General features: G+C 36.8%; 1 protein-coding gene across 3 annotated transcripts in view; it reads right to left on the bottom strand.

The window, feature by feature from the left end:
• Nucleotides 1-27,831, bottom strand: part of SCAI (suppressor of cancer cell invasion) — a 165,346-nt gene that overhangs the window by 29,726 nt on the left and 107,789 nt on the right. For all 3 annotated transcript variants that reach the window (XM_038549373.1, XM_038549375.1, XM_038549374.1), the window contains 11 exons: nucleotides 26,681-26,776; nucleotides 26,026-26,112; nucleotides 24,856-24,954; nucleotides 17,632-17,728; nucleotides 16,562-16,660; nucleotides 16,256-16,408; nucleotides 13,501-13,602; nucleotides 13,146-13,247; nucleotides 11,971-12,049; nucleotides 10,216-10,315; nucleotides 8,491-8,572 (listed from right to left, as the gene is read on the bottom strand). In XM_038549373.1, the coding sequence (XP_038405301.1) occupies nucleotides 8,491-8,572; nucleotides 10,216-10,315; nucleotides 11,971-12,049; nucleotides 13,146-13,247; nucleotides 13,501-13,602; nucleotides 16,256-16,408; nucleotides 16,562-16,660; nucleotides 17,632-17,728; nucleotides 24,856-24,954; nucleotides 26,026-26,112; nucleotides 26,681-26,776 (1,096 nt within the window). The remainder of the gene's footprint in view (nucleotides 1-8,490; nucleotides 8,573-10,215; nucleotides 10,316-11,970; nucleotides 12,050-13,145; nucleotides 13,248-13,500; nucleotides 13,603-16,255; nucleotides 16,409-16,561; nucleotides 16,661-17,631; nucleotides 17,729-24,855; nucleotides 24,955-26,025; nucleotides 26,113-26,680; nucleotides 26,777-27,831) is intronic.

The following is a 27,831-nucleotide window of genomic DNA, read 5'->3' as shown; positions in this document are numbered from 1 at the left end:
GCTACTTTTCAGGGATTATCCTAGGCTTCACAGATCCTAACTTATAATTTTTTAAAAAAGATTTTACTTATTTATTCATGAGAGACGCAGAGAGAGAGAGGCACAGACACATGCAGAGGGAGAAGCAGGCTCTATTCAGGGAACCTGACATGGGACTCCATCCCTGGTCTCCAGGACCACACCCTGGGCTGAAGGTGGCACTAAACCGCTGAGCCATCCAGGCTGCCCCCCTAACTTGTAATGTTAACAATACCATAAAATCTATTTTACAGAGAAAGAAAAAGAGGCACAGGAAAGACCAAGAACATGCTTAAGACTATATAAGGATCTTGTGACCTAACTGATCTATTGAATGGATAGTTCTCATCATCATTGCCTTGGACTTGTGTATTTTATTCTAAAAGTTTAAAAGTATTTACTGGTAAACCCCAAAGGGCTAGCCTTTCTTGTGGGGAGTGGGAAGAGATAATTCTGATCATTTCCCTCTATTTCGTACCCTATGATTGGGTTTTTCTGATTTCCTTCTTATAGCCATTAGATATTTTCTCCCAGAAAGTTATCTATTTAACTGATACTTTAAAACACCTTTACAACTTTAAAACAGTACACATTATTCTTTTTAAGGATCTCTTTTCTTCAACAAGTACTGCTTGAATATACTGACTGCTGTTCTAGGTGCTAGGAATATAGCAGTAAACAAAACAGATTTAAAAAGAGAAACACAAAACCTGTTTTTCTGGAGCCGGCATTTAGATGGGGTGGAGGTGGCAGGTAGAGACCCACAGTAAACAAAAAAGTTATGTAATATCATGGAAGGTGACCAGTGCTATATATGGAAAGACGGCACAGAGTATGATTAGTAGCACAGATTTTATAATCAGACTGTTTAAATCCCAACTCAGCCACCTACTAGTTAGTTGTGTGTATGACCTTGGGCAAATTACTTAACCTTTCTAACCCTTGGTTTTCTTATTAGTAAAATGGGAATAATAAAAGTAACACATTGGGTTGCTGAGAATTAAATGTGTTAGTATTTCTAAAGTGCTTAAAATAGTGTATGACACTACATAAAAGCTAAATGTCACGATAATCAAGAAAAAATAAAGAGAGGGGGAGAAAGAACGCAGGGGAGGCATATGATTTTAAATAGGGCAATTAGGGAAGACCCTATTGAGAAGCTTCAACTTTTCAAACACCTGAAGAACAATGTGGGTGTCTTTGGAAGAGGATTCAAGACAGGGGGAAGAGACACAAAGATCCTAAGCAGCAGACTGCCATGTGTGTTAGAGGAACAGCAAGGTCAATGTGGTTGAAGAGAACTGAGTGATATGGTGTCTGGCAAGAGAAAAGATCAGAGATGCTTCTGAGAGTAGGAAGAGGTATGTGAAGGCAGATAATATGAAGTCTTCACTTTGACTAAGAGGAGCCTCTGGAGATTCTGAGTAAAGAAGTGACATGATCTGATTTACAGGAATACTATAGGGGATCAAGGGCAGAAGGCAGGAAGCTGCTACAGTAATTCAGGGGAGAGACAGTGGTGGCATCGGCCGGGGTGAGGGCAGTGGAGGTAGTAAAATTCTGGATATATCAGTCACAGCCAAGAGGACAGCCTGACATGGATGTGGGTGTGAGGGAAAGAGGAGGCAAGTAATGAAACCAAGGATCTGGGCTAGGAGCAACTATAAAAGTGCATAGTCATTAACTGCTCTGGGGAAAGCTAGAGGAGTAAGAGGTCCAAGAGATTGTGTCTTGGGCATGTGAAATTTGAGATCTCTCTTAAAATTACCAATCAGAGAGATGGAGTAGGTAGGTTATATTCAAGTCTGCAGTAACAGAGAAAGGTCTGGGCTGGAGACAGGTTTGGAAATGGTCAACATAGTGATTGTAATTAAAGTCATGAAACTGAATAAGGGCATCAAGGGAGTGAGTTGTGGCTGGAAAAGACAGAAGCCAGGGCCACTCCCATGACAGGAAGTCACAGAGACATGGAAACAGCGTGGAAGAAACAGAGGAAATAAGCTGACTCCAAACCTCTTTTGCTCTTTTGAGGCAATCAAACAAGCTGAATTTAGGTTTTAAAGATTTTATGCAGAGAAGAGGACACAAGTGAGAGCTCAGAGTCTGCTTCAGATGGGAGTCTGATAGGAAACCAGTGCTGATAAATTAGAGTCCCAAAGGGCTACACCTTCGTGTAAGGATGAACCAAAACTTTTCACCTTCCTTCCCCCATGACCACTTCTCAAGAGGCCTGCAAGGAAAATGTTCTCAGTATAATGAACAGAGCAGAGACAAACAGGTGCCTATATACCTGAGGATTGTAATTATCACCTACCCCCCTTGCATTTTTTTTTTTTTAAGATTTTATTTATTTGTTCATGAGAGACACAGAGAGGCAGAGACATAGGCAGGGGAGAAGCAGGCTCCCTATAGGGAGCATGATGTGGGACTCAATCTTGGAGTTCTGGGATCACACCCTGAGCCAAAGGCAGATGCTGAATCAATGAGCCACCCAGGTGCCCCCATTCTTGCATGCTTGCAGCCCAAATTCATACTGTGTAAGTAACCCTAAAAACATGGTAATGTCTCTAGGTGTCTAGCCAGAACAGATACATAATTTCTCTGAATGAAAGTATCTTCATTCTAGGGCTCAGTGAATTTCCCACAAATAGTTTCGAGGATGAAGAGAAGAAATTTGTCAAAGGTCATCAGGCATCCAAGAATACAAAAATACGGGCAGCTCTGGTGGCTCAGCAGTTTAGCGCCTCCTTCAGCCGAGGGCATGATCCTGGAGACCGGGGATCAAGTCCCACATCAGGCTCCCTGCATGGAGCCTGCTTCTTCCTCTGCCTGTGTCTCTGCCTCTCTCTCTGTGTCTCTCATGAATAAATAATAAAGTCTTAAAAAAAAAAAAATACAAAAATACCAAAGGGGAGGAAAAATTACCAAAGGGTGTCTTTCAGCAGCAAAAGTAGATTTTAGGTATAAGAATTATCAGATAGATAATAAATAATAAAATGAGTATCCTTATTAAGTTGAGAGAAAAAAAGAACAAACAAAAGAAAAGAGGAAATTATAAAAAGGGTAATGGGTTATTTTAAAAAGAACCAAATAGAACTTCTAGAAATAAAACCCAATCAATATAAAACTTAACAGATGGGTTTAAAAGCAAATTAATCATAGTTAAAGAAAGAATTTGTGAACTGAACGATCAGAACAAATTATCCAAATCTCAACCAAATACACAAAAAAGTAAGAAAATGTAGAAGAGAAGTCAAGAGATATGCAAGACACAGTGAGAATGCTGTGCTAATAAATACACACATATAGGGATGCCTGGGTGGCTCAGTGGTTGAGCACCTGCCTTCAGCCCAGGGCATGATCCTGGAGTTCCAGGATCGAGTCCCACGTCAGGCTCCCTGCATGGAGCCTGCTTCTCTCTGCCTATGTCTCTGCATCTCTTTCTTTCTGTGTCTCTCATGAATAAATAAATAAAATCTTAAAAATATATATATACACATATAATTAGTTCCAGAAGGGAATGAGAGAGAAGCCGGGTACAGCCAATATTTGTAGAGATAATGGTTGAGAACTTCCCAGCAATTATGAAAAAAATCCAATGTACCAATTAAAAAAAATCCAACAAATCACAATAGGTTAAATATAAAGAAACAAAATGTAGATATATCACAGTGTAAGTACAGAACACCAAAAATAAAAGAGAGAGAGAGAGAGAGAGTCTTTCAAAGAAGAAAAAAAGAAAAGGAATGAGTGCAGATGACTGGTAGAAGAGCTCTAAGATGCTCTGCTTAGGAAGGAAGGTGAATGGACTGTGGCAATCTGCAGCCATCAATCAAATACTTTAGGATGGGGCTGTTTACACAAAAATCACTGCTGTGACAAATGCATTAAGTCAAGTTCAGTGGCAGAGATCCAGCTCTATCACAAATATTTAAATACTCAAAGGATTTTCTTCTTCCAAAGAAAAGAAAGCAGAACTAAAAGATATGTTGCCCAAAATGGTTGAGGGATTTATTTTACCCCCACTAGTACTACATAACTACAGATAAAGCCCCTTCAACTTGCCCATTCCCTAACGACAATTTGAGAGCCAAAGTGTGGGCCATAGAGTGTTACACAGATCTTGGTATTTCAATCATTCATTCTCCTCTGAAATGAGGCTCAGACTAGCATGCAAAACCCCTCTTTTGCTTAGCATGGAGAGAGCATGGGCATTGCAATAAGAAAGGCGGCTAGAATCAATTAGGCAAAATACTTAACCTCCATAGGCAAAGTTTCCTCATCTACAAAATAAAGATAATAGTGCATATCTTCATTTAATCATCGAACATATATTACTAAGAATATTTTAAGCATAAGGCAATGAAGACATAAAGATACATGTATATACAAACATAAACACACATACCAACTTTAGGAAAAACAAAGCATGGTGTTGATTGTCAGATCCTTACATTCCAAGCAGAATAGTTGAGTCTGTTCTGGTGATTATGACCAGACTGTGAAGAAAGACCTGAAGATATTGACATCAGAGATTACCCAGCTAAGTGTTCCAGCTAAATCATCACATGAGCGTCTCAGTGTAACAAGCCCTATCCACAACCTCAGAGATTCCGATCATTGTGCTAGCTTCCATTCTTAAATCTGAGCAGACAAGCAAACATTATGATACCCTGAGTTAAGTCTCTCATGTGAAATATATAGACAAAACCAAAGAGAAACAAATCAACATAGAAAAAAAAGATACCATACGGGGAGGATTTTCAAAGGTAAGAGAAGAGATTTCAACCAAGATAAAAACTAAGATGATTGTGTCTGTGTATGCACATATATCTTTTTTTTAAATTTTTTTTAATTTTTATTTATTTATGATAGTCACACACACACAGAGAGAGAGGCAGAGACACAGGCAGAGGGAGAAGCAGGCTCCATGCACCGGGAGCCCGACGTGGGATTCGATCCCGGGTCTCCAGGATCGGGCCCTGGGCCAAAGGCAGGCACTAAACCGCTGCGCCACCCAGGGATCCCACATAGATCTTATATATATACACACACACACAGACATACACATATCTTATGAAAGAAACCTCCAGAAAGTAAATGAGAAATCTCACAGGTTAGAAGATAAAGGCAAAGTAATTTCCTCAAGAGCAAAAAGGAGAAGGAAAATAAAGGGCCAGAAAATCAGAGGAGTCCAATATAGGAGTGACAGGAAGTCTCTGGGATAGAATAGAGGAGATGTGGAGAGGAAGTCAGTGAACAACTCAAGAAGACAGGTGGAGTTTCCATGTTGCAAGGACTGATGAAGTACACACCAAACAGCACAAAAAAAGTAAACCCACACTGGGGAATCTTGTTTAAGAAACTGAAAAACACTAGGGCTCAAAGTGATGATTCTATATGTTTCCTGAATTTCCAGACACTGAAAACAGGTCACATAAAAGAATCCAAGATGAGAATGCTTTTCTTCTTCTTAGGAAATACTGGAGGCTAGAAAGTAATACAACAAACCTTTCCTAATTCTGAGAGGAAATAATTTCTAACCTCTACCAAAACCATCATTCAACCATGGGTGTAAATTAAAGAACAACTAAAGGAGTGCAAGACCTCAACTATTTTACCTACTGTTCACCCTTTCTAGGAAGCTGCTCATGGAGATGCTGCACCAAAATGAGAGAGTAAATGAAATGAGAGTCCAAGACGAAGACATGGGATTTGAGAAACAGAAAAGATGAAGACTTCCCAGGATAATAATGAAATGAGGTTCTGGGATGAGGGATCTGCAGAGGGCACCAGTTCAGAGGTATTGGATGGTGGGGGGCGGGATCCGGCACGAAGACAAAATTAAGAGACAGATGCATCCGAACAACCTAAAAGAGGATGTAGGTAGCTGGTGAGCAGATTGGGGCTGAATGAGTGTGACATTCAGACAAATACAAGGAACAATGTTACATAATTATTTGTTCCAGGAAAAGCAGGAAGTTGCACAGGAAAGAAAAAGTTTATATGGCTTGGTTGTTAAATGCATTTTCTACTTCTCATAATATAAGGACTAAGTATTCAGTGAATCAAAATCATGATAGAAGTTGAGGTAGAAGGTATAACTGTGAGCTGGGGATAGGAAGAGGAAAGAGCTGAATTTGTCTTCCAGATTGGGATGTCAGGACATAATGCCAAAAACTGGCAAATTAAGAAATATCAACACGAGCATGTTATTTAGACAAATGATGGTTAAATACCAAATCATCAGCTACGAAAGATATAACTGGTGGCCCCTGGGAGAAGGCAAATGGGGACAGGGCAGGAGAGCAGGAACTGCCATTTTTGGTAACACATGGGGTAACTTGCTGACTCAGGGGTCCCCACCTTGACACAGACTAGAATTGCACCAACACCACAGGACCCACCAAGTCAACCGACGCAGAATCACAGGAGTTGGGGTCCAGGACAGATGGTTTTGAGAAGGACTTGAATGTTTTTGATACACAGAAAGAGTTGAGTACTACAGCTTTAAACTATATGCATGAGTTATTCCCATAAAAATAAAGAAACAATATTTAAATAAAGAAATATACATGAAATGTTGGTATCTATATGAAGAAATATTAGCAAACATGTTCAGGAAACATTTATAGTAGAGTTGGCACTCAAGAAATAATACATCAGTCACAGAGTTCTTTTTCATTAGAAATGTGCAAAATGGTAATTTAAGACTTTTCACATATGCTTTGTTGGAAAAGTAAATATCAGACACCTTCACTATGTTAACACAGAGAAATGCATACTAGATTTAGAGGCACTGAATACTACTAATTTTTAAAAAGACCAAATTGGTCTGTGCCATGCTCTGATTTGCAGATAAGTGTGTTCTGGACAATTTAATTTTTGAAAGGAGTGATATGGCATGGGCCATCAAAAGCAAACAAATGAAACTTTCTATTAGTGCACTGTTATCCTGGGTGTCAGAATATTGAAATTTTCAATTAAATCACGATATATTGTTAGGTAAATACATTTCCAGTTATGCACAATGGTGTTTTTAAAAAATCAGGGTGCAGTACTCATTCTCTATCCAAACAGCACTTTAGAAATAGCAGGCACATACAATGAATGATATTCCTGAGATTATAAAAAGTGATATCAAATATTATCCAATCAAATGGAGAGAAATTAATAGACTGCTAAAATACTCTAAATGCATGCTAGATCATATTCAGTAATACACTTGACCTGGCACATCAACATACTCTGTTACATTAAACTGTAGCAAATGATTCATTTTCATTGATATCAAGGCACAGAATGCTTCTTTTGAATTTTGTGAAGATACAAAATATTGGACTCTTCTGATTGTATAGGTTTAAGTAAGTTAGCAAATAAAGCTTTCCTTTCCTTCAGCAACTTCCCACCCCCTCAAAAAGATTAAAAGCAACAACACAGACATGATTTAAGAAAGTATATAGTAATTTTCCTAAAATCAAAAGTTGTAATGTCAAACCTGACAAAAGTGGGTAGCAGGATATATGCTGAAAAATTTAAAATAGGATGGATGCTCTTGAAATTCAGACACTAACTCTAAAAAGTGAAACTAAACATAAGAATTAGATGGAAAACATATGCTTGGGGTCATCTCTTGGTTAGCAGACATTTATTTCCGTTGTTCTCCTGAAATAAATCTAGTATTTGCTTCTCCATTTAATTACATGAACACCCACAACAGAAATAGTTTTAATTGGCAGATCTGTGTTCATGGCATATTTTTGAACATATCATTAACTAATGAAATATTGTAACCACATATAAAGATTCTGTTTTCATTTTCCTGTAAATTAGTTTGAATTCTAATATCCAATTTTAAAGTGTTTCACTATGGGTAGTTTTTACATAGTCATTAAAAAACACTGCTTCTATAGCAAAATATAAAACAAAGGCTTTTACTTTAAAACCCTGTTACTTATTTCAGCAATCAGGGCCATCTTTTCTTACTTACTGTCACAAAATTAAAAAAAAAAAATCTAAAACCATTTATGTTGATATGCAGATTGTAACAGTGTAAGATGGGATAGAGAATTCATTCAAACTCCAGCCGTTCAGGTGTAAAAGAGGAAAGGGTTGAAAACTAGAAAATAAAATTTGCCTATATACTCCTACCTCTATAAAAGAAAATTACTCTGGGTTATATAACAAAAATAAACCTCCCACCAGAGATCTTGGAAATCTTGAATTTTTTTTTTTTCTGCAGAAGAATTTATAATTTTCCACTGAGTGTCCATTCATTCGTTTTCTTCTTGTCTCTATTCATAGCACCAGATCCTGACTAGCATGCACAACCTCAAAAGAAAAGAAACACTAAATACAAACTGAGTAAAATTTTTAAAAGATAAAGCAAAATAAAAAGGCTTGTGTTAAGACTGCTTACCTCGAGGTGGTGCCATAATGTCTAACACGCACAATGGTGCTTGGAGAACTTACCTTGTATGCAACGCTGTTGGATGAATCCACAATAATAAACAGGGGCTTCCTTGTGAAAGGGTAGAGGTCTCCGGGATGAAGGCTGGGGAAACAATAATGGTAATGATGATTAACTGTGCAACTACTGGCCAAGTCTTAGAAATCTTACTCCTCAGTATGGTCTGCCCAGATCTCATCATCATAGCACTGAGCAGAAAACAAAGATGAACTCAACCAAAGACAAAATATGTCTATCTTGACTGGGATAGATAAGTTAGCAGTTTTAGCTAGGGAAATATTCAGAGCAAATTATTATTCAGGAATATTCAAGATGAAGAGAAGTCTACAGATTTAAAGATGGACCAAACATACAATAGAAAAACATCATAAGTCAGCACATAGGTGCGTCTTTAGAATCTAAAAACTCTAAGAAAATGTTCTGAGAATACGATAAGAGAACACAACCAGATTTGTACTGCAGTCAATCTTTTAAAATCTTGATCTATTTTAAAGATTTTTATTTATTTTTTAAAAAGATTTTATTTATTCATGAGACACACAGAGAAAGAGGCAGAGACATAGGCAGAGGGAGAAGCAGGCTCCCTGTAGGGAGCTCGATACAGGATTCAATCCTAGGACCCCGGGATCACACCCTGAGCCAAAGGCAGACGCTCAACCACTGAGCCACCCAGGTGTCCCAAAGATTTTAATATGTCAAGCTACAACTTAATATTGCAGATACTAAGTAGGGGATCCCCTTTTACTATTTATTATGCTTCCTCTGTACATTTGCATCAGAATCTGCTGGGGTGCTTATTAAACATATAGATTCCCTGGCCCAAGAAAGACCCACTGGACCCAAAGTCCAGTAACATACATTTGAGAGTCACTGCTTAAAAAGGTCACAGTTTTAGTGGGCATCGTCTCTTTCCCATGGTTTACTGGACAACGTATGTATAAAAATATTAATGTAAATGTAAATATATAAAATGATGTGTCAATAAGCAACATCATCAAACCTCAGTATCTTTCAGATATAATTTTCTTGAATATAAATCATTTACGACCAAGGTCAATGACAGCACCAATATATGGCTTGGAGAACTGTTAGTTATTATACACATAATTTGAAATATCTCCCTCTCTGCCTTTCTTTCCTCATTCTTTAATATGAACAGTTAACATTTTTATATAAAGTGCTATCAGAAATGTAGTTTCAAATAAGTCCAGTCCCCTTTATAACCAGATGGTGATCCCTCAGCTAGAGAGATTGCAGAGCCAATAATGGTCCAAGCAGTGAATGTGTTGTATTTAGGAAAAGAGCAAACTTACACAGATGAAATTTACTTGAAATCATACAATTAAGTTCACTTATACTGTATCAAACCAAAAGAACCTTCTATTTAAAAGCTTGTATTGATGTTAACATGTATCACGTCCTGACATATTATTTATGTATATATGTACAGTCTTTCAACTTGTAATTCTGCTCACTGACATATCCCCAATGATTGAATAGTGCCTGACATATAATACTCAGTGAAAATTTAAAAAATAAACATCAGTCAAAAATTCTAATTTCCTAGGACAGTCAGAGACTAAAATATTACTGGAATCCAAATAAGGGTTATTAATGGTAGTCTGAGGGAATATTTCCAGTACTAGAAAAAAATTCCCCATTTTAGTTAATATTTTCTAAGACACAACTATAATTTTTATAATAGGGAGAGACACCGGAATACATACCAGTGCATTTCCTTGTGGGACTGATTTCGTTTGTGGATGGCATCTCCATTTATAATATCCCGATTACTATTAGTAAGTACCCCTCCAAAATCATAAGGACCTATAAAAACAAAGGGAAGAATTCTAGACTTCAGTTGGAGAATAACACTGATCTGACACTCAAATACAAAGGTCTTATACGAGTCTCTCGATACAAACGGAAGACAATAACAAAACATTTTAATCATTTTAAAATTTAACATTTTAGTTTAATGCGGTATTTAAATGATTTCAGCATGTTGCCTGTTTCAACATTCAAAAAAATCATTTAAGTATTCATCAGTTTTTCAAACAGAATATAATGAGAAACAAAACAAGAATCTACTACACCCCATTTTTCTGGGTGCAGAAAAGGGATGGAGGTCTGGGAAGTTCAAAATGATCTTTACATTTCAAGCAAAGTTAAATCTCACATTCAACCAAATTATCTAAGTAAGAAAGTTGCAGAATGAAGTCCTAATCATTTCTTAAATATAATTTTAAGTGAGCCACTAATTATAAAATTTGAGAAAATTTTGAATGGGTTTTGAAAATTGTCATTGATAAAAACTTCATTTAAAGAAAAGAAATGCCAAATTTCAGTGTGTGATAAAAATCTGTTATTGTCATTAATTATGTCAGCCACTGTAGTTCCAGTTTTGAAGTTAGCCTTTCCTATGGTCACATTGGTTAGCTGAACTCTTGTCTAAATGGAACAGTAACTGTGGGATGTTAGGAATCATCTCTCTCAAAGGACCATTTAGTTAGTACCTACTGTACTCTGAAACAGCAAAATAAGAGGTCAACATATTAAATAGGGGCCCAGTTTCTAGCACATGTTATAAAACATGGAAATAATCATTTATAAATAAAACTTACTAACTTCATTACAAAAAAATTTAAAGCAGTATTTATGATTGTGTCACTTTCAACACTGTCATATTTCATCCTGTAAGATCACTGCCATGAAAAGACTCTGAGATTTATTTTGTTTTGTTTTCATTTTAACACTTAAAAAGAATCTATACGTCATGCAAGGAAGATGGCAGGGACATGCATTGTATAAAGGAATGCAAATTTCAACAAACAGATGAAGAGGAAAATGTTAAGGATGTTAAGAAAAAAATTTTTTTGTCCAAAGATTTAATTGCCTAATTTACATCCAAGTTACTCATCTATTCTGACAATTTCATATATTCTGGACTCATATATTCTGGATAGTTTTAAGTTTTGACTCTGAAACAGCATCCCATTATTCTTCAGGTTGAATCCATAAAAACCAAAAAAGGACAGAAAACAAAATCATGAGGACTTGAACTTTCACAGTTATAAAAGTGCACTAATTTCTACAAAGACTTTCAGCCACAATGAAGCCACTGACCAGATTCCCTGATGTCCTAAAGGCCCAGAAAAACTCAATGATGTGAAGTAGAACATTAGGCATGGTTATTCCATATATATTTAAATAATATATATGTGCCTTTGGCAGACTTGATAGTGAGGCATGCATTTAGTATGCAAATTTGCTGATGATCTGTGGACTTCAAAGTATAATATTTCAACAAATGAAATAGACTGGGGTATCCACAAGATTGTCAATTCAACAAAGAGACCAGGTTTCAATTTGGAAGCCTCTTTGGAAAGCTTGGGATGGTCTGTGGGCTATGGGCCGTGGTCTTGTAGAAAATAAAGAGAATTCAAGCCCTGCTCACGACAGGGAGCATTCCTTTATTGTACCTTCACTATCAGAACGACCTGTGGGGAAAACACCAGTGGCTGACAGGTAAATCAGAAGCACACTATTGGCAGGCAGCTCCTGAAATTAAAGAAAATCACATATACAAAACAACAAACAGTTTTATTTAAAGTTCCTGACATTTTAAAGTTGTAGGGACAAAAAGAACCTAATTCAATATATTACTCTTCTCCAAGAGAACCACCACTCTTACAGGTTCCAACTTATAACTGCTTACACAACAAAGAGACATTATGAATCTATACTATTACCAAAGTTTTGAAGATATTATTTCAAAAACCTCATCAGTTAGAGAATGTTCTCTGCAAACCCTGAAATGGAGAAGTAAGGATTCTGACTATAGATCTAAATCTTTTTTTTTTTTTTTTTTTTTAAATTTATGATAGTCACACACAGAGAGAGAGAGGCAAAGACACAGGCAGAGGGAGAAGCAGGCTCCATGCACCGGGAGCCCGACGTGGGATTCGATCCCGGGTCTCCAGGATCGCGCCCTGGGCCAAAGGCAGGCGCCAAACCGCTGCGCCACCCAGGGATCCCTGACTATAGATCTAAAGGACAAACTCCTGCCTGTGGCTTTCTCTACATAAATGCTGGGAGGAATTTTCTACTTTTCATAATTCTTTCAGATGACCACAAGGCTCCACAGAGCTGTCTGAACATATAACATGCCTGTGCAATCTGACTGTTATGCCTAAAGTAGTTTAGTAATAAAAACCTGGAGAAAGAAGAATGATAATTAATCACTATTCTCGTTAATGGTAAGGAGCAGTTATAACATTGTAAGCAATTTCCATTTCAAAATAGCTGTGATCAGATATTCTTTTTTAAATTTTTTTTTTTTTTTAATTTATTTATGATAGTCACAGAGAGAGAGAGAGAGAGGCAGAGACACAGGCAGAGGAAGAAGCAGGCTCCATGCACCGGGAGCCCGATGTGGGATCCGATCCCGGGTCTCCAGGATCGCGCCCTGGGCCAAAGGCAGGCGCCAAACTGCTGCGCCACCCAGGGATCCCTGTGATCAGATATTCTGAATGCAGTTTTCAATTTCATATTTTATCTAAATTCTTGATTTAAAGATTCAAAGAAAAGAGTGACTCTCAGATTCTATTTAGAGCACATTTTCCCCACATAATAAAAATTATCAGATCATATATACCTTAAAAGATGCTGCTAAGAATGTGTATAGTTGACTGAAGGTTGGTTTGTAGAGCAGATATTTGTGGGGGTTTTCTCGTCTGGTAGGTTTATCAGCTGATTCCTATATTATACACAGAAAACAAGACACATACAAGCTGTATTTCACAGATGAATTATCGATGGCTGTTTTTACTATCCTCTTCATCAAATAGCTTTTTAAAAATTCCATGTTACTTTTATTGTGCTTATCTCTCTTGTGTTTCATCAAGAGAATTCTTTATTCACATGTGTAGCATTTGTTGTATAATAGCATTCCATGAGGAGCAGAAGCAGGAACAGTGTTACCAAAATCGCAAATGTAGAGAGAAGATCACCTGCATTCCTGGTTTATTCATCTGGGAAGCTAGATTCATTGGCTCCCTTTCCAGGGCTTGTAACATCCGGAACATGTCCACAGTTAGTTCGCTAAACTTAACCTGGAAGACCAAAGAAAACAAACGTCCCCATTAATGCAGTACACAGACTTAGAAATCTCTGACTGTAATATTACCCCTGACACTCATGTGTATTTAATGATATTAATTTACCCCCCCCCAGTGTTTTATTAGAAAAAACTTCCAAAGACAGACAATTAATTGTATGGTAATACTCAATACTCATCATCTAGATCCTATACCATTAACATTTTCTGTATACAGCTTTATCTGTATTTCTCTATCTATTTTTATTTCTGCCAATCCATCAACTTCCTCGGGTATTTTTAAAAACATGAAAAGTAGTCATCTTAACAAAAAGACCTATATTAGGTCCTTCAAAACATGCTAACTTTTGGCAAAACAGCCTAATGGAACAGGCTATGGCCTATATTTCAGAACCTCTTCAATACATTTTCTCTATCTGATATTAAAGCTGCATCCTTTTCCATTATGAATAATACTTCTATAGAACTTCAGGTAGGCAGTGTCTTTTTTTTTTAATTTTTTAAAATTTTATTTTATTATTATTTTTAAAAGATTTTATTTATTTATTTGAGAAAAGGGGAGAGAGAGAGAGGGAGAAAGAGCATAAGCAGGGGGAGTGGCAAAGGGAGAAGAAGCAGACTCCCCACTGAGCAAGGAGCCTGATGTGGGGCTCAATCCCAGGACCCCAGGATCATGACCTGAGCTAAAGGCAGACACTTAACCCATTGAGCTATCCAGGCACCCCCAAAATTTTTTATTAAATCTTTAATCCAAATCACCTATTTCACTCATCCTATCATTCTCTCCCTTGGAAACCATCAGTTTGTTCTCTATAGTTAAGAGTCTGTTTCTTGGTTTGCCTCTCTCTTTTTTTCTCTGTGTTCATTTGCTTGATTTCTTAAATTCTATATATAAGTGAAATTGTATGGTATTTGTTCTTCTCTGACTTACTTTGCCTAGCATTATGCTCTCTAGTTCTTTACATGTTGTTGCAAATGGCAAGATTTCATTTCTTTTTATGGCTGAATAATATTCCATTATACACACACAGATACACACACACACCCTCTTCTTTATCCATTCATCTATTAATGGAAACTTGGGCTGCTTCCACAGTTTGCCTATTCCAAATAATGCTACAATAAACATAGGGGTGCATGCATCCCTTTGAATATGTGTTCTTGTATTTTAGGGGTAAATACCCAGTAGGGCAATTACTAGATCATAGGGTAGTTCTAGATTTTTAACTTTTTGAGGAACCTCCATACTGTTTTCCACAGTGGCTGCCTAAGTTTGCATTCCTACTGTGTAAGAGGGCTCCTTTTTCTCTACATCCTCACCAACATTTGTTGTTTCTTGTGTTTTTTATTTTATTCTGACTGATGTGTGAGGATATCTCATTTTGGTTTTGATTTACATTTTCCTGATGATGAGTGATGCTGAGAATCTTTCCATGTGTCTGTTGGGTATCTGTAGGTCTCCCCTGGAGATTTGTCTGTTCGTGTCTTCTGCTCATAAGCAAGCAATGTTTTAATTTAAATTAATTTTGCAAATTAATGGCTTTAAAAGCCAAAATTGGAGAAGTACTAGAAAAAGTTATGAACAATAACAACAACAACAAAAAAAGGTGTGAGGGAAGGATCTAAAATTAAAACTTGTGTAAATAATGCATATAGAAAAATGTATTCACTGGACACTTTAAATCCTTATCAACATGGAAATATTCTGTCATGAAAAAAATTTGATATTTGCTGTGACAATATACTTAAAAATAATTCTTCCTCCCTTTTACTTCACTGTAAAATATACAGATTTTTTAAATTATAAAGAAGAAAACAAGGGCCCCTGGGTGGCTGTCAGTTAAGCCTTCAACTCTTGATTTCAGCTCAGATTTGATTATGGGGTTGTGGGACTGTGCCATGTGTGGGGATCTGCACTCAGTAGGGAGTCTGCTGGAGATTCTCTCCTCTCTCTCTGCCCCTTCCCTGCTCACATACATGCACTCTCTCTCCCCCAAAATAAATAAATAAATCTTAAAAAAATTTTAAATAAAGCAAAGCTTGGGGCACCTGGGTGGCTCAGTCAGTCAAGCATCTGCCTTCAGCTCAAGTCACAATCCCATAGTCCTGGAATCAAACCCAACACTGGGCTCCCTGCTCTGCAGAGAGCCTGCTTCTCCCCCACCCTCTGCCACTCTTATGCTCTCTCTCCTTCATAAATAAATAAATAAATTAATTAATTAATTAAATCTTTTTTTTTTTAAAGCAAAGCTTTAAAAAAAGAAATCACCTATAACTCTGTTATTCAGAGATAAACCTTTTATGATATTGGTAAATTTCTTCCTAGTCTTTTTGCCTATACATATATGTATATAGCGATTTTAACATATATGAAATAATTTGGTTTATATAGCTCAATAACAAGTTTATTTTCACTTCCCATATCACGAATATATCTTCCTCTGCAATTAAAAATTCTTTCTAAACTTGTAAATGTCTGTAATATAATTCATATGGACATGGCATAATTGAATTAACCATTTCCTCACAAATGGATTTAGGATATTTATAAGGAAATAATCATTCTCTAATAATAATCTGTAATTCTGCAATAAAAACCATTATTTTTCAAAGTGAATTTTAAGTATAATTCCTTCACAATTCTTTACCTGGTTATTACAATTACCAATAATGAGTGCATCAGCCAGAGACAATTGTCCCACAATCATGCCCTGTTCCAGCAATGGGGCTCCTGTTTCAGCAAGACGATTAGATGTGATCACAATGGTATTATCATCATTTAATACCATCACGGGGTCCGCCTGGAGAAAAAAGCAGTAAGTAGTTGATGGCTACAACAAAAGTTAATATAATAAATTATTCCTTCTTCTTGACTTATACACACAATAAAAATGTATATCACATATGCATTTACTGATCCATAATTATGACAATCTATCTTGTCAAAAGCTGACCTCAATGAAAGCTGCTACTTCTTGAAGCACCAGGTTCCATTCTACTTGATCTTCTGTATTAAAGCGGTGAGTATAATCTTCAATTTCATCTGACAATTCCTGATTTTAAAATATCACAAGGAAAATGATTACAGGAAAAAAAAAAACATAAAAATAGATTGCTATGTTGCACCATATTCTTGACAGAAATTGATATAGTTAAGAAGCTTGATTATTATCAACATATAGCCTCACTTATAGCCAAAAACAAAGAAGAAAACTTTTATTTTGCTTTAAAATAAAAGACTCCAGAATAATACACATCAATAAGATCTTCATAGAGAAACAGAGTGACTCATACTTACTCAATGCTACACCAGCACTAAATTTAATAGAAGATTTCTAAAGGTAAAGCCCCAAATTTTTAACACCTAAAAAAAATGAAGACTATCTACATGATTTTCTTTGGATTTATATCATACTGTGTTTTGGGAACAGCCATAGTAACTAGAGGTGGAGGAAGACAGAAGAGGACTTGTCAAAACTAGCATGTTCTACCTGAGTACCAAAAATTAGGAAGCATGCCACTGGAATGACCGATTACAGAGTGCAACCAGAATGGGGTGTGCAATATTGAGTGATTCCCAAGTGTGGTTAACTCCTGATTACCTGAGTTAATGGAGGACAGTGACGTAGACATAGTAAAAGGATAGAAAAATCAAAATTCATTCACAATACCTTTGTAAAACATTGTATGCTTATTCTTGACTTAACCTTTCAATAATTTTCTCTTAAACTAAATATTTTAACTTTTGTTTTCATTTCCCAACAATCTATTGATGGGTGGTGAAAGTAAAACATACTTAAGGGACAAAAGCAAGGAATTAGGAGAACTGTCTCTGGCTAGTGTATATCTAAAATATGAAGACTGCAGGAAAATCCTTTTAGCATTACGCTTGTCCAAAGTTACTGTACTTTGAATGTTGTAATGATTTACATATATGAAAATTATTCCCTGAATATTTTTAAAAAACAAAATTATCCATATACAACTACAAATTAGAATTTTAGTAATTTTAAAGCACACTTACTTTCACCAAATCCTTCACAACATCCATTTTGTTGAGCAGGAGACAAACTACAATAAATCTTGCATAGTATCGTAGCTTCTTAACAACCAGCTCAGGTCTACAGCAGATAAATGGGAAGTTACTCATTAGACTAAAAAAGAAAACATGTTCTTTGATTTTTTCTATCTTTCTGGAAGCTTTTAAACTCTTTAGATCCTATTTTGCACAGTTACAACTATTTCTGCATATAACCTGTAGTAGCATTTAAACACATTTCTTAAAGATTCCTTGTGGTCATTCATATATTCATTCATTGAACAAGTACCCATTGAGAACTTACTTGCAACAGGCACCCTGCTGAGTGCTAGAAAAATGATTAAAACAATTACAGACATGGCCCCTTCTTCACGGATCTCAGAGACAGGACGCTAGCTAAAATTCAGTGGAGACAGATAAACACTTAAAACACAGCGGAATAAATACAACAGGAGAAATAAAGGATGCTATTTGAGCCCACAGAGAAGGCTTCCTAGAGAGAATGATATTCAAGGTAAGATGATAAAGAGTAAAAGACAACAGGCAGGAAAATACGAGGTGAAAAAAGTTCTGGGAAGAACGTTCTCTGTTTCGAAATCTTATTTTCGGATATTAATATAATCAAACCAGTCTTCTTATGCTTACTTTGTAAGCCGTATCTTTTTCTATCCCTCTATTTCCAGTACATGTGTCTTTTCATATTAACTAATGTTGTTAGGTAATATATAGTTAGCTTTTTTTTTTTTTTAATTTTTATTTATTTGTGATAGTCACACACAGAGAGAGAGAGAGAGAGAGGCAGAGACACAGGCAGAGGGAGAAGCAGGCTCCATGCACCGGGAGCCAGATGTGGGATTCGATCCCGGGTCTCCAGGAAAGGCAGGCGCCAAACCGCTGCGCCACCCAGGGATCCCTATAGTTAGCTTTTTTATCCACATTGACAATCTCTGCCTCACAGACTCAGGAACTTGGACCATTTACATTTTATCTGATTGCTGCTTTGGCTGAGTTTGTATCTCCCACTGTGCTGGTTGTTTTCTACTTCCCCTTTCTGTGTTTGTGTTTTCTAGGACTCCTTTCTTGTTTTCTTTTCAGTTAATCAACTATGTTTTAGCTTTCTCTTTTTTTTATCCTCTGTCAGTTTCTTACTTGTAACTCTTCCTTACTATTCTTTTAGTGGTTGCTATGAGTAACTTATCACAGGATATTTACAATCAATATTGCACCTCTCTCTTCACACCTGACCATCTATACTCATTCCTTATCAATCCAAACCCAATATTTCCAACTTCCACAGCCTTCATTACAATTGTAATAATCTTATGATGATACATTCTGTATATGTTTGATAATAAAATTTTTTTAAATCCCTCTTTGGCCCATGAGTTATTGAGAAATGTGTCTACTAATTGATAAATTTATTGATTTTTTTTTAAAAACTATGTTGTCGTTCTTAATTTTTAATGGCATTGCACCACAGTTAGACATCATACACTTAAAAATAATCGAAACCTGTTTTTTTTATCTTTTTTTTTTGTAGATTTATTTATTTATTCATGATAGACGTAGAGGGGGGGGGGGGCAGAGACACAGGAGGAGGGAGAAGCAGGCTCCATGGCGGGAGCCCGACATGGGACTCGATCCCGGGACTCCAGGATCGCGCCCTGGGCCAAAGGCAGGCACTAAACCGCTGAGCCACCCGGGCTGCCCTAGAATAAGTTTTTAATTGTTACTCAAATCTCATTTTTTCGAGGGATCCCCCTCGAAACCTGTTTTGCATCAGGTGTAAATCAATTTCACAAAATTTTCATATAAGCTTGAAAATTATGTGTATTTGCTTAATGTTGTAGGCAGTTTTAAGCATATTAGAACAATTTTTTTTTAAAGATTTTATTTATTTATTCATGAAAGACACAGAGAGTGAGAGAGAGGCACAGACACAGGCAGAGGGAGAAGCAGGCTCCACGCAGGGAGCCCGACGTGGGACTCAATCCCGGGACCCCAGGATCACACCCCTGGGCCGAAGGCGGCGCTAAACTGCTGAGCCACCCGGGCTGCCCTAGAATAAGTTTTTAATTGTTACTCAAATCTCATTTTTTCCCCTCTTTGATATGTAAATGACTAAATACGGTATATTAAAAATCTTCTTGTATAATGGATCATTTTCTATCAATTCCTCTCAGAAAATATGCCACTTTTTTCTTTATTATAATGTATAAGCAAGTGTATATACAACAAGTTTAGAATTTTTTATTTTGAGTTGTTCCTTTTACTATTAAGAAGTAAACCTCTAACCTTAATAATACCCTCTGCTGAGGCACCTGGGTGGCTCAGTCAGTTAGGAATTTGCCTTTGGCTTGGGTCATGATCTCAGGGTCCTAGGATAGAACCTGAGTTGGGCTCCTTGCTCAGCGGGGAGTCTGCTTCTCTCTTTCCCTCTGCCCCTCCCCCTGCTCATGTGCAAGCACTCTCTCTGAAATAAACAAATAAATACGCCTTTTAAAAAAATAACAATACTCTCTGCCTTAAATATAGTGGCTTTTCTTCACCTTGGTATCTATTTTTTATCTGTGTCTCTTGTATCTTTGTTTTTTTTTTTTTTAATTTTTTAAATTTATTTATGATAGTCACACACACAGAGAGAGAGAGGCAGAGACACAGGCAGAGGGAGAAGCAGGCTCCATGCACCGAGAGCCCGACGTGGGATTCGATCCCGGGTCTCCAGGATCGCGCCCTGGGCCAAAGGCAGGCGCCAAACCGCTGCGCCACCCAGGGATCCCTCTCTTGTATCTTTGGAGGATCTCTTATAAACACTGTATTTCTGGATTTTCCTTTTTTAAAGGCATACTGATTGGGGCACCTGGGTGGCTCAAATCACGATCCTTAGGTCCTAGGACTGAGCCCCGAGTCAGGCTCCCTGATCAGCAGTCTCCCTCTCTATGTGCCTCTCCTCTCACTCATGCTCTGTCTCTCTCTCAAATAAATAAAATCTTAAAAAAAAGAGAAGAAGACATATTGACAATCTCTGACTTTTATTAGGAAGTTTAGATCACTTTCACTTACTATGGTTACCAATATGCTTGGACTTATTTCTACTTTAGTTTTTTGTGCTAATTACTAATTATATTTTACTTTAGTATACATTCCTTTCCTACCTTTTATTGTAATGATCATACATCATAATTTTATTATTCACTTTCCTCTTTTACCTGTTTTGAAGTTATACATTTTCTTTAGGTTCTTTAAAAATATTTTTCTTAATATTTTAATAAACAAAAATATTTTATTTAAGTTTCTTCTGAACAATAAATGGATCTTATTGGTATGGCTTAATTCTTTACTGTCTCCTTTCATGTTATTTTGTCCAGAATTTGGCCCCATTTTATCTGGATAACCTCAATTAGCCATTATTACAATGATTGTTGTCTTATGAAGTCTGTGATTCTTTCAGAAACAGAGGGATAACTTTTTTCCCTTGTATATCACCCCTTCCTTTCAGTTTTAATTTTCCTTTTTCTGAAGAAATCCATAGTAGTTCTTTTATATCACCAAAACTGACCACTCTCTTACAAGGTTGTCACAGCACTGGTCACAGGGTTAATGACCCAAGGATTTCCCTTACTTTGTTAACAGCTAAGCTGTCCATTTAAAAGGATGGTTGATTTTTTTTATCCAGCATCTCTAGGTAGTTTGGAGACTATTTCTGAGTATCTAGCCTGCCACATTGTCAGAATTGGAATTCAAAATAGGAGGAAATTTTTTTTTTTTTTTTTTGTAGAAGGATGATGTCAATTCATAGTTGAAACAGTAATAAGACAATTCTTCGAATTTTTTGAATAAAAATAAAATAGATTCTGTGAATCTATATCATAGATTATACAACTATGTAACACAGATCACAAGAACACATATTGAACCAGGGATTGACCAATTTTTGCAAATGGCCAGTAAGTAAATGTTTTAGATTTTGTAGGCACATATGGTGTTTGCAGTGTATCTATCTTTTCTTTTTTCATAGCACTTTAAAAGTATATAAAGGATTCTAAGCTACCAGACAGTTCAAAAACAGGCATGCCAATCCCTTTATTAAATATACAGAAGTAGGTGGATGTATTCCATTGCAGAAACCACTTGTGTCGAACTGCAGCAAAGTACAGATAAATAAGTCAGTGCTATCCACTCATACACACAAGAGGCTATCCCAGCCAGGCCTGAAAACCTGAACAGCCCATAGCCCACTGTCTGAAAACATATCAAACTACAGAAAAAAAAAAAAAAAAAGATCCCATGAACCACACTAGAAAGGTCCACAACAAGTCCTCCCTATAAACAGTACTACTAGGAAGTGCCAAGGTCCACAAGTTTAGATTCATGTTTCCCAAGATAAAAAACTTCCATACTGTCAACACTACAACTGACATCATGATTCCCCTGACAAAGTTCTTCTGGCACTCTGAACTGTAGCTTTGTCTACTAGGCCCCCTACTTCTAAGACACCAACTCTGCACATTTGCCTGAGAAACTGTTTTCCCAGGTGGCTGACTGTAACTTGGCCCCAAACTCTGAGTACTCAGAAACTTCATCTTCTCTACATCTAACTCTGACCAGGTTCAGCCTCAGCCACTGGCAACAGTCAGGGTTTGTGGCTCCCAGGACAAATAATGATGTGGCAACGTCTCCTCTACGAAACAGGATGGGCCCATGGAATGAGACATTTTGAGAGTTGTATATGCTTAGTGACAGGCAGTCACTTTTGGTGATGGCTGGAATATACCATTCTTTTTGGCTTTAATACAGTCCTTAGGTACTGGGACACTGCAAAGAGAACTTGCCCCTTTGAGATTTTTGCAACTGTGAAATTGCACAAAACTCTCTTACTTAATCAACCAGCTGTTCATTTTATTTCATTTCTTATTTAAATTCAATTTAGTTAAGATATAGTGTATTATTAATTTCAGGGGTAGAATTTAGTGATTTATTAGTTGCATGTAACACCCAGTGCTCCTTACATCACGTGCCCTCCTTTTTTTTTTTTTTTTTTTTGAATTTTTATTTATTTATGACAGTCAAAGAGAGAGAGAGAGAGAGAGGCAGAGACACAGGCAGAGAGAGAAGCAGGCTCCATGCACCAGGAGCCCGACATGGGATTCAATCCCGGGTCTCCAGGATCGCGCCCTGGGCCAAAGGCAGGCGCCAAACCGCTGCGCCACCCAGGGATCCCCACGTGCCCTCCCTAATGCTCATCAGTTACCGATATCCCCTCCCGCAACCCTCAATTTGTTTCCTATCATTAAGAGTCTCTATGGTTTGTCTCCCTCTCTGTTTACATTTTATTTTATTAATACAATAGAATATTCCTCAGCCATCAAAAAGAATGAAATCTTGCCATTTCCAATGAGATGACTGAAACTAGAGAGTATTAGGCTAAACCAGCTGTTCATTTTAGCAGCTGTCACCATTTGCTACCTTGACTGTCTCCCTGCCCTGAGCAAACTAAGAAACAACCTACCAACCTACCAACCGAACAGAAGTCCTTCCTAAAGTAAAGGGAAGGAGGTCAAGGTTTCACACGTGGGATTGTCCTTTCATTCTAATCTAGTAGCCTAAGGCAAGAGACTCGGTCATCCTGGTTCCAAATAATCCTACTTCTGTTCATCTGCCCTGCTCTAGGAGGCAGCACAGGAAAACCATTCATATGTGGTATTTGCTATTAGGACAGAAAAGGTTTTTAATAAATGAAATTGTTGGGTTTTAAGCTAAGGGGCCCTAGGCCAATTTCTCTTTAAGTGAATTAGAAAACGCAGAAGAGTGAATTAGACAAGGTATTTCATTATTGCTTTAAAAAGTTCTTAAACTTTTTAGAGGGTGGGACGGAGGGGGAAAAAAAGAAAAAATAAATAAAAAATAAAAAGTTCTTTCCTTCTATGTATTTTCATACTGAAAAGATATTATTACATAGACCTTTTGCCTATTTTTAGAAATAAAATTTATCTTACCAAGAATTCAAATTGTACAATACGAATGCAAAAAAAAGTGTGGAGGGGTATTCCTGAGGAAATATATCTGTAGTGGAAATATGTGAAGCAAACCGTGAGAAAATCTGAAGGAGAGGTAAGCGGTGGAACTTCTGATGGAAGAATGAAGCATGGTGATGACTTTGGGGGAAAATGGAGAATGCAGTATCTGCATGCCCTGCTTGTACCAACCCAACTCCTCTGGACAAGCCTGATTAAGATCTGCTAGGGAATGAAGGGGATTTACAAGAGTGGGGCTTTCCCAAAAATATCGCTGTTTAGCCGGAAAGCTTATGATAGCCAACCACAAAGTGTTCTCTAGAAAAATATGTCAAAATTATGTTCTTGTCTACTGCTAAAAGAATATAATCTTTTCACTATACAACAACTGTGAGTTTTGCTTCCAGCAGTAGAGAGAACATTCAGATCTTCTATGCCTGAGCTTTCTCTTCTAATGATTCCTGGAATATTAGTAACAAAGATTCTCCAGCAGAACCCTGATTTCTTTAGCAATTCCATTTTTACCTGGAATTAATGACATCACAGTTTAATTGTGCCCCAAATATGTCTGTAACTCCCATGAGAAGATAATCCTCTAAAAGGAAAAGACACCACCCGCACACCTTTTTCTTTTCATTTTCTTCGCCCACCCAAGTATCTACACCACACTGCCAGATATATTAGTAAATACTCAACAGATTACCACTGGGAATGAATGAACTCTATGTAATTTTTTTTTTTTTTTTTTACAGTGGAGCTACACAATTGTAACATATCTGGTTTATAGAAGACAATGTAAACAGCATTAGCAGGCTTTTCTTCAGTCCCATCAACAGGTTTTGAATGTATATGAATTCAAATTACACAGGCTAAAACAAATCTAGAATAAAGACTATCAGCTAAGCCTCACTTTGGAGCTCTTTTCTATTAAATTTTGTGGGACCCCATATAAGAAATAATCAACCCCTTCTTTGTGTTCTGACTCCACCAGGTATTGTGACATCTGTTATAATATCTATAACATTTATTGCTTTTTAGGTAACAATACATCTTTATGCTTAAGAAGGACTAGTACACTGTAAGGCACTCAATAAAGCCCATTTAAATAAATGTGCGCTTCTCTGCATAACTTCCACACAGACTAAAAATTCTTAAGTGTTTTACCTCCTTTCTAAAAACAACAGTAGGTGCATACCTGTCCTCTTTATTGACTTGAGAATAATACGATCTCTGTCTGATTGCAGAATAGAAGGAGAAAGCCTCATTCAGATAGCTGGTCTCAGATGTGCGTAGGCTATGAGAAAAAAAATTTTTTTTCAATTTAAATTTGATAGCATCTCAAAATCTTCATGATGAATACCTGTTTCCTGTTTCATTCTTTCTCTATTCCTCTACACAAGGGGATAAGAACGACTATCCTAAATTTGAATCAGCAAAGCAATAATCCTAATACCCTTACAATGTGTAAAAATAATGGCAATGTAAAAAAACAAAAAAAGCTCACCACTGCTCCCAAGCCTTTTTTGATGACAATCCAAAGTCTACGTTGTTTTCATTCTTTGAAGGGATTCTCCAAACAGCATTCCACCCAGTTACATCTTTCTACCAGACCTTTCATGACCTTCCCCAAATCCATATAGTCACTTGTCCTTAGGCTCATTTCTTCAGTTTTTTTCTCATAGGACTCAGAAATGGACTAATCCACAGTAATCTTCAGAGGATGCTGATGAATCTGGTTCTCTGCTTAACATTTCTAGTTTTACAAGGAACTTAAGAAAATATTCTACCTTTCAGAGTGACTTTAATGGGGGAATGTTGGACTGTGAGCCAAAAGACAGGAAGAGGAAGAAATTCTGTATGGTCCAAGCTTTTTATGGTATACCTGATATTACTCTATGAGATTTAGATTCCTAAAGGGAGTTCTCTTCTTTCCTTGACTCACTAAAGATCTTATCAAAATTATCTTTATCCAATTCATGAAACCGTTTAGATATATCCTACAAATAGAAGTATTCCCCCAAAAAACACTCATTCAAACATATAAGTTATGATATACGAAGATTTAAGTGAAGTCGTTAATAACTATAAATTCATTTAGTATTTATGATTTATCTAAAACCAAGATCATAATCATTTCAGTTATAAATAAGCCTGCCCAAATGAACTGTTTGAAAGGTAAACCATTGAAGCAAATAATGTTACTTGGATTACGGAAGATCATTTCATAATACTGTTTTGATCAGTATAATCTGGGGTCATTTATATCTCTTTAGTTTTCCCTCCTACCAAGTAGAGTATGCACACTTCTGCATGCTGTGTTTAAATCAAGACAACGCTTTATTTTTTCCATATGTAATACACTTACTAATAATGGTAGTATAGCTGCCCAATCTTAGAAGCAATTTCCCCTATTTGCCACCGCTTCAAGCCATACCGATTATCCAAGACTTGTCTGTTTTACATAGGAGATAAAAAAATAGAAATAAGAGACTATAAATTCCAAAAATAAACAAATCTGTATATTTAATAGGATAAAATACCACCCAATGTACCATGAAATTCTGAATTCATGAATTCAAATTCATGAATTTTTCATGAGATTTCAACATCATTCAATTAAATTAAAAAAACATGTATTAAATGTTTATTTAAAGTAAGCTGATATATGGAAAGAAACTTCTTGAGCTATGCTCCTGAAAACTAACAGCAACACCCCCCAACAGCTTTGACCAAAACATAACACCTATTTTAGAATGAAACCCCGAAGCAGCCTACCTATGTTAGAGGTAATCTGAACCATTTCAGATTTACTATAATACTATCTTTAAAGATCAGATGACAATATAACATTTTAAAAACTTAAGTAGGTAAGAAAAAAAGCAATGTATTTTCCTTTGTGTCATGAAGATGAAATATATTAAAGTGCATCAAGAGATAAAAAGCACTGAGGTAAAAAAGGTGAAAACATGGACTAATATAGACTGGATCTTCATTCTCCTGTAACTATTAAATTCCTTTACCGATGCTGCTGCTGGAACTTCCAGAGTTTGGTGTAAACATCGAAAGTTCTTCCAAAATAGGACTGCCACTGCTTCTGCCCATATTGTGGCAAATCTCTGAAATAACAAACAAACAAGTATCATTTTTAAATCTCTTCTGCTATTTAGTATTTAAGTCTTGTGATGGTATAAACTGAACAGATTTAGGGGATCCCTGGGTGGCGCAGCGGTTTAGCGCCTGCCTTTGGCCCAGGACGCGATCCTGGAGACCAGAGATCAAATCCCACGTCGGGCTCCCGGTGCATGGAGCCTGCTTCTCCCTCTGCCTGTGTCTCTGCCTCTCTCTCTCTGTGTGTGTGTGTGACTATCATAAATAAATAAAAATTAAAAAAAAAAAGAAAGCAAAAGATGTGGAATAATCCATTAAAAAAAAAACTGAACAGATTTAAAGCATTTGCATTCAGGCTTTCTTTTTTAAAAAGTTGTGGTTTGGGGGACAGAAATGGTTCCATAAGAGTCCAAGACATGTTCTTTCCTATTCTTTCCCCCACCTCTGTTTATTCTTAGTCTCCTTTGTAGATACTTGTCCCATGAGGTTTCTAATACTCTCTTTCCTCTCCCTGGGCTATCTTATCCATGGTCACTTATACCCTGATAACTTCCAAATGTTTATTATTTTCATATAAGAACTCACCACTGTGAAAAACACTGCTGCTTTAGAGAATATATCTAGAAGTGGATATGCAGGTGGTATTACTGTTCTCAATTATTCTATCTTCTCCCTTTAGGTGAAATTATACATCCCTGTCCTTGGGTCTGGTGACTCATAGTACACCCCTCAGAGACAAATTCTTTCCTGCCATATAAACACTGGGCCTGGCCATAAGACTTGCCTTGGCCAATGAAATAGAATTGTAAGCTTCCCATGCCACGTCTAAGAAGATGAAATAAGAGATGCTACATAGTTCAGTTTTTCACTTCCCTCCAATCTAAGACCAAGACAGGGCTGCTCTTCAACCTGGAACACAGAGTAAGACACCTTTAATGGAATCTCAGAACTGCAGACAACTTATAGCTAACATGGGAGCTAGAAAGAAACTTTTATTGTAGCAAGGCACTAAAATGTTGGAGCTGTTACAGCAGCCTTATTGACGAAAAGCCAGTACAGAAAT

The sequence above is a fragment of the Canis lupus genome, chromosome 9, assembly GCF_011100685.1.
Source record: "Canis lupus familiaris isolate Mischka breed German Shepherd chromosome 9, alternate assembly UU_Cfam_GSD_1.0, whole genome shotgun sequence".
NCBI lineage: Eukaryota > Metazoa > Chordata > Mammalia > Carnivora > Canidae > Canis > Canis lupus.
This window is presented reverse-complemented; position numbering and strand designations above follow the sequence as displayed.